This window comes from Oncorhynchus masou, chromosome 6, assembly GCF_036934945.1.
Source record: "Oncorhynchus masou masou isolate Uvic2021 chromosome 6, UVic_Omas_1.1, whole genome shotgun sequence".
Classification (NCBI taxonomy): domain Eukaryota; kingdom Metazoa; phylum Chordata; class Actinopteri; order Salmoniformes; family Salmonidae; genus Oncorhynchus; species Oncorhynchus masou.
The window spans coordinates 66,465,560-66,479,942 of record NC_088217.1 but is presented as its reverse complement, the minus strand read 5'-3'; the positions used below and the strand labels follow the sequence as shown (position 1 = coordinate 66,479,942).

General features: G+C 42.2%; 1 protein-coding gene across 2 annotated transcripts; it reads left to right on the top strand.

The window, feature by feature from the left end:
- Positions 1-633: 633 nt before the first annotated feature.
- Positions 634-12,425, top strand: LOC135542455 (ras-related protein Rap-2a-like). 2 transcript variants are annotated; one of them, XM_064969415.1, is made up of 3 exons: positions 634-1,626; positions 10,669-10,936; positions 11,327-12,425. In XM_064969415.1, the coding sequence occupies exons 1-2, from the start codon at positions 1,313-1,315 to the stop codon at positions 10,907-10,909; spliced, it is 555 nt and encodes a 184-aa protein (XP_064825487.1). In that variant the 5' UTR covers positions 634-1,312; the 3' UTR covers positions 10,910-10,936; positions 11,327-12,425. The 2 variants fall into 2 exon arrangements, with proteins under 2 accessions (XP_064825487.1, XP_064825486.1); XM_064969414.1 differs by having other exon boundaries at positions 10,669-12,425.
- The last annotated feature ends 1,958 nt before the right edge of the window (positions 12,426-14,383 follow it).

Here is a 14,383-nt window from a genome sequence, read left to right as displayed (position 1 = left end):
GATGTCACAGGAAGGCCACAAAGATCATCAAAAGACAACAACCCCCCGAGCCCCTGCGTCTTCACCCCGCTATCATCCAGAAAGCGAGGTCAGTACAGGTTCATCAAAGCTTTGGCCCGAGAGACTGAAAATTAGCTTCTATCTCAAGGCCATCAGACTGTTAAAATAGCCATCACTAGCACATTCGGGACTGCTGCCTATTTACATGGACTTGAAATGATTGGCCACTTTAATGAATGGAACACTAGTCACTTTAATAATGTGTACATATTTTGCATTACTCATCCCATACGTATATACTGTATTCTATTGCATTCTACTGTATCTTAGTCTATGCCGCTCTGACATTGCTCATCCATATATTTATATATTCTTAACTCCATTCCTTCACTTAGATTTGTGTGTATTGTTGTAAAATTCTTAGATATTACTTGTTAGATATTACTGCACTGTTGGAAATAGAAACACAAGCATTTCCTTTCACCCGCAAAAACATCTGCTAAACACGTGTTTGTGACCAATAAAATTTGATTGATTTGATTTGAGATAGGGATACTTGATTCTGTTCTGTCTGAAGATGTCACTATTGTACAGACTACTGGGGGGCTACATATATTTAAAAGAAGTATCTGGTACAACCTGACGTATAACATGTGGGCGAGGCTTAAAGTGGAACATAACAAATGAAGAGCTCCATTCATCTGTCAGCCTACTCTTTCCATAAGAGAGAGTAGACATATTATATTGTTTCATGTATTCTCGTCATTGAGATGGGAGACATATTGCATATAGGCCTACGGAAGCCGAGGAGAGACGAAATATTTTGTCTCCGCCCGCGGGAATGGCGACTGAAGAATGTCAGACAGGCGTGAGTGGTAGACATAGAGTGATAGAAAGTCGGAATGTCCTACATATGCCAATGTAACTTTTTCTGCAACGTATTTCAAAACTAAGTATTTCCTTTGCGTAAATCATCCTGGAGTCTCCAAAGGATTCCTGAAGAAGGCACGCAGAACAGAGGCAAGTTTTTAAACCATGGCCTGAAATTATGAGCAAATCAGCCTATACAGTCGAACTCACATGCAAGTTTTTTCCAACAAAACGATACGGTTTTTTTCTTAGATTATTTAATGTGGTATAATTAAGTTATTAGTTATTACAATGTCACATCAACTGCCGTAGGCTATTTTGTGCTACGAAATGGACATTCTATAAAATGTTATTGCTTTAGTTTAGCCTATTTTAATTGCTTTGGTATCAGCTGGAGGCAGTGGCATTTTGACAAATTATTCTAATCATCATCAGTGGGGCAATGCGTGAGTATAAAGTCGTGGTCCTCGGCAGCGGAGGTGTCGGCAAGTCTGCTCTCACCGTGCAATTTGTGACCGGGACCTTCATAGAGAAGTATGACCCGACAATTGAAGATTTTTATCGAAAGGAGATCGAGGTGGATTCCTCCCCGTCGGTGCTGGAGATTCTGGACACTGCTGGGACAGAGCAGTTTGCTTCTATGAGAGACCTTTACATCAAGAACGGCCAGGGCTTCATACTAGTCTACAGTCTGGTCAACCAACAGAGTTTCCAAGACATCAAGCCAATGAGAGATCAGATCATCAGAGTTAAAAGGTGATTTCTGAGTTTGATATTAATTCCCTGACTGTGTCACTAGATTGAAAGTTAATTTGGAACACGATCAGGGTCATGGCCAATGGCCCTATTGAAATCAATGAATATAGGCTATATTCTAGAAAATTCTAATGGTCTAGTAATTACTCTAGTTTATTCCACTACTAATTGCAAATTAGTATGTGTGTGTGCACGGGTGTGTGTGATTTTGTTTCCTTTGGATCGATAATACTTGAGTAGGGCTGGGCTCACATCTGCTTAGTTTTATCTTGGACATGAAAGCAAATAAGCTTCCTGTTCTTTGAGGAGATATTATCTGATTCATCCAGGTCATGTGTTAGTCATGAAAGTCCAGCTGTGCTTCACCTGTACTCTATTGCCCAGAAGTCCTATGGTTTGATGTTGGACTTCTCGCTAGATGGAGAACCCATATGAAACCTGAACAGGTCAGAGCATAGGCCATCATTCAGATTGTCCCACATACAGTTCCTTCAGAAAGTATTCACACCATTTGACTTTTTCCACATTTTATTGTGTTACAAAGTGTGATTCAAATTTATTAAATTGTCTTTTTTGGGGGGTCAATTATCTACACAAAGTACGCTGAAATGTCAAAGTGGAAGTATTTGTTTTTATTAAAAAACATGTATAAATGAAAAACAAAAACACAAATATATCTTGATTAGATAAGTATACACCCCCCTGAGTCATTACATGTTAGAATTTGGCTTTATGTTTTAGGTTATTCTCCTGCTGGAAGGTGAATTCAACTCCCAGTGTCTTTTGGAAAGCAGACTGAACCAGGTTTTCCTCTAGGATTTTGCCTATGACAAGCATACCCATACCACAATGCAGCCATCACCATGCTCGAAAATATGAAGAGTGTTACTCAGTGATGTGTTTGGATTCGCCCCAAATGTAAGGCTTTTATTTAGGACAAAATGTAAATGTCTTTGCCACATTCTTTATTTTAGTACCTGGTTGCAAACAGGATGCATGTTTTTGAAAATGTTTATTCTGAACAGGCTTCCTTCTTTTCACTCTGTCATTTAGGTTAGTATTATGGAGTAACTACAAGGATGTTGTTCCATTCTCAGTTTTCTACTATCACAGCCATTAAGCTCTGTAAAATCACCATCGGCCTCATGGTAAAATCCCTGTGCCGTTTCCTTCCCTGTATCTTTGTAGTGACTGGGTGTTTTAATACACCATCCAAAGCCTAATTAATAACTTCACCATGCTCAAAGGGATATTCAGTGTCTGTATTTATTCCTTTTTTTAAACCCATCTACCAATCGGTGTCCTTCTTTGCGAGGCATCTGGAAAACGGATTATCTTTACGTCTGACCTTATTTGGTCTTGTCATAACAAAGGTGTTAAATACTTATTGACTCAAGACATTTTAGCTTTTCATTTTTTTAATATGTAAAAAAATTCTAAAAACTAAATTTCACTTTGAAATTATTGGATATTATCTGTGTAGAACAGTGACACAAAATCAAAATTTAAAATTCAGCCTGTAACACAACAAAGTGTGGAAAAAGTCAAAGGGTGTGAATACTTTCTGAAGGCTCTGTAGGTCATCTCCATACCAATGCTGGTCCAGAATACCATACTGGTCCAGAGTAGCATTTTCCCTCCTCCCTGGCAACTCATTTAGGAAGTACTGTATCTTTGTAACCAGAGATGTTAGACACGATGGTTTAGAGAAAAGCCCAGGAAAAACTCTAGGTCCTAGGTAATGGCAATAACGTGTCCTGCTCAGATCACATGGTCAAGAAAAACTCTAGGTCCTAGGTATTGGCAATAACTTGTCCTGCTCAGATCACATGGTCAAGAAAAACTCAAGTCCCCTACTCAAAGTTTCACTCTGTTAGTTGGAACAAGTGAGACGATGAAGTGGCAAATGCAAATCAGATGCCTGTTTCACACTATAGGGCCGACCCAAAGTGAACCATACTTTACTGGCCATCCCAGTACAGCTGGGGTTGGTTTTGCTTGGTTTAGCTTCTATTTTCCAGCCTGTCATTACTAAGATGCATAGTACTCCTCCATGGTAAAATGTCCCCTGGATACAGATCTAGGATCAGCTTCCCCTCCCACAGACCTAACCTTAACCATTAGTGGGGAAAATGCTAAACTGAACCAAGATCAGCATCTAGGGGAAACTTCACTCTACACCCATTAGCTAACTCCAGAAAGTGGCTTTACAGTACTTTTACTGCCTCGCAAAACCCATTATTGCTGAGCCAGCGAGCAGAAGTGCACTATATCCTCACTCACCACAACTCGGGATTGTGTGTGATTTGGAAGCCAAAGAAACATCAGGTCTCCATTAGTGAGAAGGCACATAACCTAAAGCCACGTTTGACTCCTAGCAGCGGAATCCTCAGAACTAGGGGGATCCAAGAGTGAGGTAATTTGGGCTCTGTGTGTGTGTGTGTGTGTACCTTCAACTCTTGCTGCAGCACCCCACAAAATAACCAAATAAATTACTGTATCGTGTATATTGTTGTTTCGTAAATCCAACCTGGGTGTGTTCCAACTTGATCTTAACGTTTTCCTCACATGAATGTGAAGGATATTGAGTCGATCGACCTAGAAGCTGTGTTTTCAAAGCACTTTCAGATGGATTTCACGCTGCACTGATGCTGTGTTTAATAGCAAGAGAGGAACAACACAGGCTGTTAAGTGTAGTCATTTGTGCAATGAGGTGTGGTCTCAAACTACACTTCTAAGGAGGGATGTGTGACTGAAGTTCTGACGTTTAACCCACGTCCTGGCTCACCGTGGTGGTGGTGTTCATTAGGCACACCGTAACAAAATGCTTGGTACCCACAGGGTCCTGCATGGCTCAGGTGGTAAAGCATGGAGCTTGCAACACCAGGGTTGTGGGTTCGATTCCCATGGGGGACCAGAATGAAAATGTATGCACTCTAAACACTGTAAGTCTATCTGGATACATTTTTTTCTAAGAAGACACAAAAATGGGTATTGGTCAGCATGATTTAGAGAACATAAACATAGGCTATGAAATGGAATACAAACCAATACTTGTAGCTATGTTTTAGAAGTACTGGGACTCAATTTGAAAAGTATCACAAATAGCCTGTTTTTGACCATGTAGACCCATTTATTAGGCCTCATTCCCTGGTTTGCCATAGAGCTTTAAAGTTCCAGGAAGGAACATTATTTAGTTCAAGTTACTGTTATGGTTCATGTTGAATTCACTGATTTGCCCTATTTTATTTTTGTTGTCAAAAACTATATGTGGCCTTTTGTTGTGTTGTGTTAAGTTTTTGTAAGTTTATAAGCTTATAAGTATAGGTTTATAAGCACACAGCCCAGCAGCGGCAGCACAGTGTGGGAATCCCATCATCACAGCATCTCTTGGGACTCCGCATCCATTTTGTTATTATTTTCCCTAGCTCTCCCTCAGTACGCCAAAGGAACATCTATCTAAGTACTGTATGTTAGCTTAGCCACCATAAGGCTACAGGATTGGGAAAGACACAATCTGGGATTTTCTTCAAGAATCAATGGAGAAATATATCATTAAAGATCCAATGCAACCATTTCTATCTCAATAATCTCAAACCATTTCTGGGTAAAAAAAAATTTTTTTTAAATTTAAATGATCAAAAATAAACAAAAATAGCTTCGTAGTAAAAAAGCAATTTAAGGAAGAATTTTGACTGTCTGGGATAGGTCTGAGTGAGTGACCTAATTGGGAGGAGCCTAATGGGAGGGATATGTAACCTGAAAACTAGCTGTTATTGGCAGAAAGGTTCAACTCTAATTTGTTATCGATCTATTAACTTGATGTTGCCAGGCAAGCCAAAACTGCATCCATGCAAAAACATTTCAGGCAGCCTTTTAAACAGCTCTTACACTAAAAAATGTATTATCATCATTGTTACAGTTTCAAAGAATTAGTCCAACATCATAGTGTGGAAATATATATACAGTATATATATAAAACACCGAAAATGCATGTATTACAATGCACTGCCCCATTAATTTGAATGACCAAACATTTCCTGCAAATGTCTTGCCTGTAAAAAAAATTAATTAAAGGTGCAATGAAACAATGAAACAACAGCAGCTCAGGGCTTGGGGGGGGGGGGGCATCGTGCTGGAGAGGGCGCATGCTCCGCAGTCATTAGTGTAATTGCACTGTGCATTAGGAAGCTGGTGTCGGTGTGCTGGATAAGGGAGCAGGCTGACGCTCCTTCAGGCGAAACGAAGAATGGAAATACCTTTTCAAAAAAACACAGCGGTTTTCTTGTTGTGTCTTTGGTTAGACCAGGGAAAACAGTCTCAGACACAGCCTGCAGCCAGAAAGCGTCATGATCAGTTAGTTGAAAGTGCTCCCTTAGTGCAACATTTGCTTGCAGATCAATCGGTTCCATCTGTAGAGATCCAGCACGTGCCCACTTGAAGGTCTGTGTCACCTCCTTTGAAAAGTCCCCTGACGTCTGTGACGAGGAATGGATTCTCAATTAGAAGAAGGAGCTGCTGTCCAAGGCTGAAGCTGTCAATGCGATTTCCAAAGTTTCCAATCAGCTTATCTATGAAGTCAGCATGAGGAGGAACATCTCTCTCACCCTTAATCTGTTCCTGCACTTTTGGGAAGTGCACACAGTCTCCTTGAAGATCTTCCTTGAATACTTCCAGTTTCCTCTGGAAGGAGCGGACAGATGTCATCAAATCACAAACGGAATTGTTCTTGCCCTGTTGGTTCACGTTGAGCTCGTTAAGGTGTGATGTTTACCAAAAAAGCAACAATATCCATTTTGCTCTCGTCTTGCAAAAAAAGTGAAAACTGTGTTGCCTTCTGACTCCTGAGCTGTACTAGGAAAGCTGTCATTTCCTTTCAAATGGACCAAAAGCGTTCCAACATCCTGCCTTTACTGAGCCATCTTACGTTGTTGTGCAGCAGTAGGCCATTTGCCTACAGCTGCACGTCTTTCAGGAATTCAGCAGGCGATGTTGATGAGATGAGGACGCCCTGAGGAAGTGGATGAGTTTCATTATATCCATCACTTCAGCATGCCCTTCGGACAGATGGGCGCACGGGACGGACTGATGAATGACGCGGTGGTAGACTGTGAGATCAGGGTTGTCCTCGTTCAGCCGGACCACAGCTCCTCTCTCTTCCTGTCATGGCAGGGGCCCCGTCTGAGGTGATAGAGACCACTTGTTTTTAGATCTATCCCCCTCTTTCTCAGCATCACCTTTATGGCCATGTATATGTCTTTTTCCTCTTGTATGCGTCTCGAGTGGTGTTACACCTAGCAGGTCTTCACAGAATTCCTTCTTTCTCTGTGTGGTAAAATCTAACACACACCAGAAGCCGGGCCTTATCACTCACCTCGGTAGATTCATCAAGAGCTAGTGCTATGCATGGTGGACTCTGAATAGCTTCATCACGCTGTGTTACTACATCCTGTTTTAGTATTTCACTCTTTCTTGCCGTTGTTGGACGTGACATTGGGATTTGCTTGATCTTCTCACACAGCTCGCCTTTTTTGTTTACCGTCAAGTAAAGTTTCAGCAACAGCTTTCACGCACTCGTTCACCACGCCCCCGTCAATAAATGGCTTTTGGTGTTGATCCAAAATCCAAGCAATTTTTTTTGTGAACATTCGTTTGCACGTTGTTGGGCAGTGAAGGCATGGGAGAGGACTCTGGTGGACTGATCATACTGGGCTTTGAGTTTGTTTATTTTTGCGTGCCCTCACCTCAGACTGCTGTGGATATGTTTGCTCAAAATATCTGTGCTTTGTTTCGTAGCGGCGCTTCATGTTGGCACTTTTTATTAGCGCCACGGTCTCTGAACATACTCTGCCCGATAAAGGCATATTTCTCAGTCCACTCCTCTTTGAAAGCTTGATTTTCTGTATAGACTATCCTGACTTTTGCGCACGCCATTGTATAAGTTCTCCTCGCGCTTCCGCTTTTGCATCTCTCGCTGTCTCTCTCTAACAACATCAGTCTCCTAACATGCATTGTAAAAATTCGCTGTGATTGGCTGAGTTTCGTGAAGTGATTTAAATAGCGCACGTGACTGGACAACACACAGTAGTACGGGGCGCTGTCGGGGACCTTCCCAAGTATGTGTAAATTGAAAAAAAAGGATTGCTTCATCAGTATTTAATTTAACATAATTGCAAAAGTGTTTTCTAATGAACAATTAGCCTTTTAAAATGATAAACTTGGATTAGCTAACACAACGTGCCATTGGAACACAGGAGTGATGGTTGCTGATAATGGGCCTTTGTACACTTATGTAGATATTCCATTAATTTTCCAGCGACAATAGTCATTTGCAACATTAACAATGTCTACACTGTAATTCTGATCAATTTGATGTTATTTTAAAGGACAAAAAATGTGCTTTTCTTTAAAAAACAAGGACATTTCTAAGTGACCCCAAACTTGTGAACGGCAGTGTATGTAAAGGAGATATGTCTGTATTTCATTTTCAATACTTTTGCAAATAGCTTTGCTTTGTCATTATGGGGTCTTGTCTGTCGACGGGTGAGAAAAAAATATATTGAATCAATTTAGAATTCAGGCTGTAACACAACAAAATGTGGAATAAGTAAAGGGGGAAGAATACTTTCTGAAGGCACTGTTTCTGGGTTATTAAACTTGGACTTGGAATTCAATCAAATCTGCACTGCAAGAAACCCAAAGTGTGGAAAACATCACATTTAACGCCCGCTTGGAGGATAACACAGTGCCACCAACGCGGCCCGCTCCCAAGGACTGTGGGCTCTCGTTCTCCGTGGCCGACCTAAGTAAGAGATTAAAGCATTTTAACCCTCGGAAGGCTGCAGGAGTGTTTACGGACATATTCAATCTCTCCCTATCCAAGTCTGCTGTCACCAATTGCTTCAAGATGTCCACCATTGTTCCTGTCCCAAGAAAGCAAAGGTAACTGAACTAAATGACTATTGCCCTGTAGGTCTCACTTCTGTCATCATGAAGTGCTTTGAGAGGCTAGTTAAGGATCATATCACCTGCACCTTACCTGACACCCTAGACCCACTCAATTTGCATACCGCCCCGCCCCAATAGATTCACAGATGGTGCAATCGCCCTCGCACTGCACACTGCCCTATCCCATCTAGACAAGAGGCATATCTATATAAGAATGCTGTTCATAGACTATAGCTCAGCCTTCAAAACCATAGTACCCTCCAGCTCATCATTAAGCTCGGGGCCCTAGGTCTGAACGCCGCCCTGTTCAACCGGGTCCTGGACTTCCTGACTGGGCGCCCCAGTTGGTGAATATAGGAAACAACACCTCCACTATGCTGATCCACAACACAGTGGCACAAGTCTTTTTTCTTACATTTTAGTCATTTAGCAGACAATCTTATCCAGAGAAATTAGGGCTTTGCTCAAGGGACAATTGACAGATTGTTCACCTAGTTGGCTTGGGTACTCAAACCAGCAATATTTTCAGTTACTGGCCCAACACTCTTAACCCGCTAGGCTACCTGCTTCCCATGGAGTCATGGAAACGGCCTAGGACTCTGGAAAATCACTGTCATAGCAGCAGTGCCCAAGGCAATGGGAATCTGTCACTGGATCAGTATTGTTCAGAAGAGAGGCTCGAGGCCAGAGCAATGTAACATTAGTGATAATGGCAGGATCCCCTACAAGGCCAGAGGAGGCCTGGAAGAGAACTGCCAAAATCAAGCCATTATGAGTGCTATAAATAATCATAATCATAATAATAATCATAATTAATACATTTTGGGGTATTTTTTATTGTTTATGGACTGGCACAGCTGGAAGGTTGAGAGGAACCTACAGTAACAGTAAAAAAGTTTGGACAAACCAACTCATTCAAGGGTTTTTCTTTATTTGTACTATTTCTATATTGTACAACAAAAGTGAAGACATCAAAACCATTAAATAACACATATGGAACCATGTAGTAACCAAAAAAGTGTTAAACAAATGTTTATATTTGACATTCTTCAAAGTAGCCACCCTTTGCCTTAATGACAGCTTTGCGGACTCTTGGCATTCTCTCAACCAGCTTCACCTGGAATGCTTTTCCAACTGTCTTGAAGGAGTTCCCACATATGCTGACCACTTGTTGGCTGCTTTTCCTTCACTCTGCGGTCCGACTCATCCCAAACCATCTCATTTCGGGTTGAGGTCAGATGATTGTGGAGGCCAGGTCATCTGATGCAGCATTCCCTCACTCTCCTTCTTGGTCAAATAGCCCTTACACAGCTTGGAGGTGTGTTGGGTCATTGTCCTGTTGAAATACCAAGCCATGATGTCGAAGGAATTGTCGGTAGAGCTCCGAGACAGGATTGTGTCGAGGCACAGATCTGGGGAAGGGTACCAAAAAATGTCAGCAGCATTGAATGTTCCCAAGAACACATTGGCCTCCATCATTCTTAAACGGAAGAAGTTTTGAACCACCAAAACTCTTCCTAGAGCTGGCCAACTGGTCAGTTTTGCATTTCCCCCACTAATGGTTAAGGTTAGGTTTGGGGGAGCGGAAACTGATCCTAGATCTGTACATAATAGCTGATATGGAATCAAAGTATTGTTGTGCAGAATGTAACTGGTTTGTGCCCAGTGAGGGACAGGGACTGAACCTACTCTGTTACAACAGCACATACCCAAGACGACTCAAGGCTGTAATCACTGCCAGGTTCTTCAACAAAGTACTGAGTAAAGGGTCTGAATACTTCTGTAAATGTGATATTTCAATGTATTTGTTAGAAATTTGAACAAGAATTCAAACCTGTTTTTTGCTTTGTCTTTATGGGGTATTGTGTGTCGATTGATGAGGAAAACAAACAATTTAATCCATTTTAGAATAAGGCTGTAAAGTAACAAAATATGGAAAATGTCAAGGGGTCTGAATACTTTACCGAATGCACTGTATCTCTCGCTCTCTATTCTGTATCTCTATTCTGTACATTGCTTTAATAAATACAGAGATGCATACAGATATACTGTATCTCCCCCATCTCTCTTTATCTCTCTCTCCCTCCTTCCTAGGTATGAGAGTGTGCCGGTGATCCTTGTGGGGAATAAGGTGGACCAGGAGGGAGAGAGGGAGGTGTCTTGTGGAGAGGGCCAGGCTTTGGCCGAGGACTGGGGCTGTCCTTTCCTGGAGACCTCGGCGAAGAGCAAGACCATGGTGGACGAGCTTTTCACTGAAATCGTCCGACTGATGGACTCCTCCTCGCTGCCCGACCGAGCGGAACCCTGCTGCGACTTAGCCTGCAGTATACAGTAGCTCGTGGGGAGGCGGGTCTGTGAGAGGGTGGCGGACAGGGGGCTGAACAAATAGGCGCACAGCTGCTCGGTTTGCAGTATTTACCAACTCCAGGGGGGAGTTGGACAATACCGCCCCCAATGTTTGTGATGGTGAGCTATCGAAGTCTTCAGGTCTCAGGCAAGGTTACTCTTCATGCGACAGTGGTAAACAGAATTCCCTCCGTTACACATTCGCCAGAGAAGCATTTGGAAACAGGGGTGAAAGAAAACAGATCGACATTGTAAGCCTACATCGTGTGTTGACTCAAAAGGATGGGGCAGAGCATGGGACACTATTGAGTACGTAGAATCAAACTCACCAAGACCGAAGGACGGACAGACAGACAGACAGACAGAAAGACAGTCTAAGGGCTCTATTAAATCTGTATCGCAAAAGTTTAGCCTTACAGCGTGATAGAAATTTAAAGGCAATTTTCCGGTGTTAGCGGAGACTGCATTTACGGTAAAACACTGTATACTGTATGTCGGACTCAATTGGAATTTACATTTCTATTGTGCAATCTGTAATGTTTCACATAGTTTAGCTTGGCCGTTGTCTGTGCATCTCGGTTGCCATACACAACAAATTGTTTGCCTTGTTACCTGAGGTTCGTGGTTGACTACACATGTTTTTAATGTGTACAGTTACATTTAATCTCCCACTTCGGTTTTATTTTGCACCTCAATATATACATTTTCAACAAACGTGGAAAAAGAGTCAAATGTATTCAATGACATTTGTACAATTATTAATAGGCTATAATACAAATATCAGTATCATACAGATGTAGGATCTTCATTTGATGAGAATTTTCCTGCACAGTCGGAAATGCAAACATGTAGTGTATAAGGTTTAAAAAGGCTTCCGAGTTTTTACATTTCCACTTCAAAATTTCAGACTTGATTTGCCCTAATGTAAAATGTATCAACCCCTACATAAAAAATGTATCAACCCCTACATAAAAAATGTAATTAATTATTATCCACTTAATAATTCACATTTCCTGCTGCTGCTGTAGCAAACTGGCTCAAATGAAAATCATACATGTGTAAACGATATAAATTATATACGTGTGTTAGTTATTAGATCATCAGGTTTTTATGAAACTCTAGACTTTGAACATGACTTCCCACATCACATTATACAGCATCATCAATGCTCTTACTGGGGGAAGGAGGTTGTTGGCCAAGATCTCGCGATACATGGCCCCATCCATCCTCCCCTCAATACGGTGCAGTCGTCCTGTCCCCTTTGCAGAAAAGCATCCCCAAAGAATTATGTTTCCACCTCCATGCTTCACGGTTGGGTTGGTGTTCTTGGGGTTATACACATCCTTTTTCCTCCAAACACAGAGAGTGGTGTTTAGACCAAAAAGCTCTATTTTTGTCTCACCAGACCACATGACCTTCTCCCATTCCTCTGGATCATCCAGATGGTTATTGGAAAACTTCAGACGGGCCTGGACATGCGCTGGCTTGAGCAGGGGGACCTTGCGTGTGCTGCAGGATTTTAATCCATGACGGCGTAGTGTGTTACTGATGGTTTTCTTTGAGACTGTGGTCCCAGCTCTCTTCAGGTCATTGACCAGGTCCTGTCGTGTAGTTCTGGGCTGATCCCTTACCTTCCTCATGATCATTGATGCCCCACGAGGTGAGATCTTGCATGGAGCCCCAGACCGAGGGTGATTGACCGCCATCTTGAACTTCTTCCATTTTCTAATAATTGCGCCAACAGTTGTTGCCTTCTCACCAAGCTGCTTGCCTATTGTCCTGTAGCCCATCCCAGCCTTGTGCATGTCTACAATTTTAACCCTGATTTCCTTACACAACTCTCTGGTCTTGGCCATCATGGAGAGGTTGGAGTCTGTTTGATTGAGTGTGTGGTCAGGTGTCTTTTATACAGGTAACGAGTTCAAACAGGTGCAGTTAATACAGGTAATGAGTGGAGAACAGGGGGGCTTCTTAAAGAAAAACTATCAGGTCTGTGAGAGCCGGAATTCTTACTGGTTGGTAGGTGATCAAATACTTATGTCATGCGATAAAATGCAAATTAATTACTTAAAAATCATACAATGTGATTTTCTGGATTTTTGTTTTAGATTCCGTCTCTCACAGTTGAAGTGTACCTATGATAAAAAAAATTACAGACCTCTACTTGCTTTGTAAGTAGGAAAACCTGCAAAATCGGCAGTGTATCAAATACTTGTTCTCCCCACTGTATATATTTATAACCCAACCCTGATCTGTACTTCTCTACAACTTTGTCCTTGACCTGTTTGGAGAGCTCCTTGGTCTTCATGGTGCCACTTGCTTGGTGGTGCCTCTTGGTTAATGGTGTTGCAGAGTCTGGGGCCTTTCAGAACAGGTGTATATTTACTGAGATCATGTAACACTTAGATTGTACACAGGTGGACTTTATTTAACTAATTATATGACTTCTGAAGGTAATTGGTTGCACCAGATATTTTTTAGGGGCTTCATAGCAAAGGGGGTGAATACACTTTTCCGTTTTATTTTTTTTAAACATTTTTTGAAACAAGTCCTTTTTTCCATTTCACTTCAACAATTTGGACTATTTTGGACACTCAATGGTGGTCAGGAAAACCGTCAGGATGAAGAGCAGGATAGCGATCCAGGGAAAGGGAAACGGCCAGATGGTTGGTGAAGGCCACAGCCCGGGCAAAGAAACTTTTCAGGTGTGGGAGGTTTTGGTCATGATTGACCTGAACCGCCTGCTAGGGGTTCATTTTTGGAGGAGGGGGTGACCAGGGTGGGAGGGGTTGGCAATCTTTCCTGAACTCTTCCTTGCCCCAGAGTCGTGCAGGACCTTGATGGAGGGCAGGTGGCAGACATGACCCTGTCTGCAGACTGGACAATGCGTTGCAGTTTGCCCTTGCAGCAGGTAGACGCAGACCCAAACCAGACGGTGATGAAGGCAGTAAGGAAGACTCAACAATTAATGCATAAAACCGGATCATGATTGACTGTGAGATTTTGAGGTTGTGGGAGATGATGGTCCCCAAGAATTTGAATGATTCAGCCATGCTAACAGCTGAGTCATCCATCTCGAGGGGGAAAGATGGTGGGGGGCGTTTTCTGAAGTCAACCACCATTTTCACAGTTTTGTCTGTGATTAGTTCCAGGTTATTGCAACTGCACCAGGCCACTAGCTGGTCAACCTCTCCATGGTACATGAACTCATTGCCGTCGTGTTGTTGGAAGTGCAGTCATTGGTGTAGAGTAGAGGTGAGAGCACGCATCCTTGTGGTTCTCCAGTGCTGACGGATAAAGAGTCCGAAAGGTGTTTTCCCAGCTTTACATGTTGTGTCCTGTTGGTCCGGAAGTCAGTGATCCACTGACAGATGTCGCTGGACACAGAGTTTATTTTGTAGCAGTTCTTAGATGATGGTATTGAACGCAGAGCTAAAAGTCCACAAACAATATCCTTGTATAG

Excerpts from the sequence above, each read along its gene's own strand:
- LOC135542455 (XM_064969415.1), top strand. The coding sequence starts at position 1,313 with ATGCGTGAGTATAAAGTCGTGGTCCTCGGCAGCGGAGGTGTCGGCAAG. Across the intron at positions 1,627-10,668 it reads CAGATCATCAGAGTTAAAAG|GTATGAGAGTGTGCCGGTGA; the intron begins GTGATTTCTGAG and ends CCTCCTTCCTAG.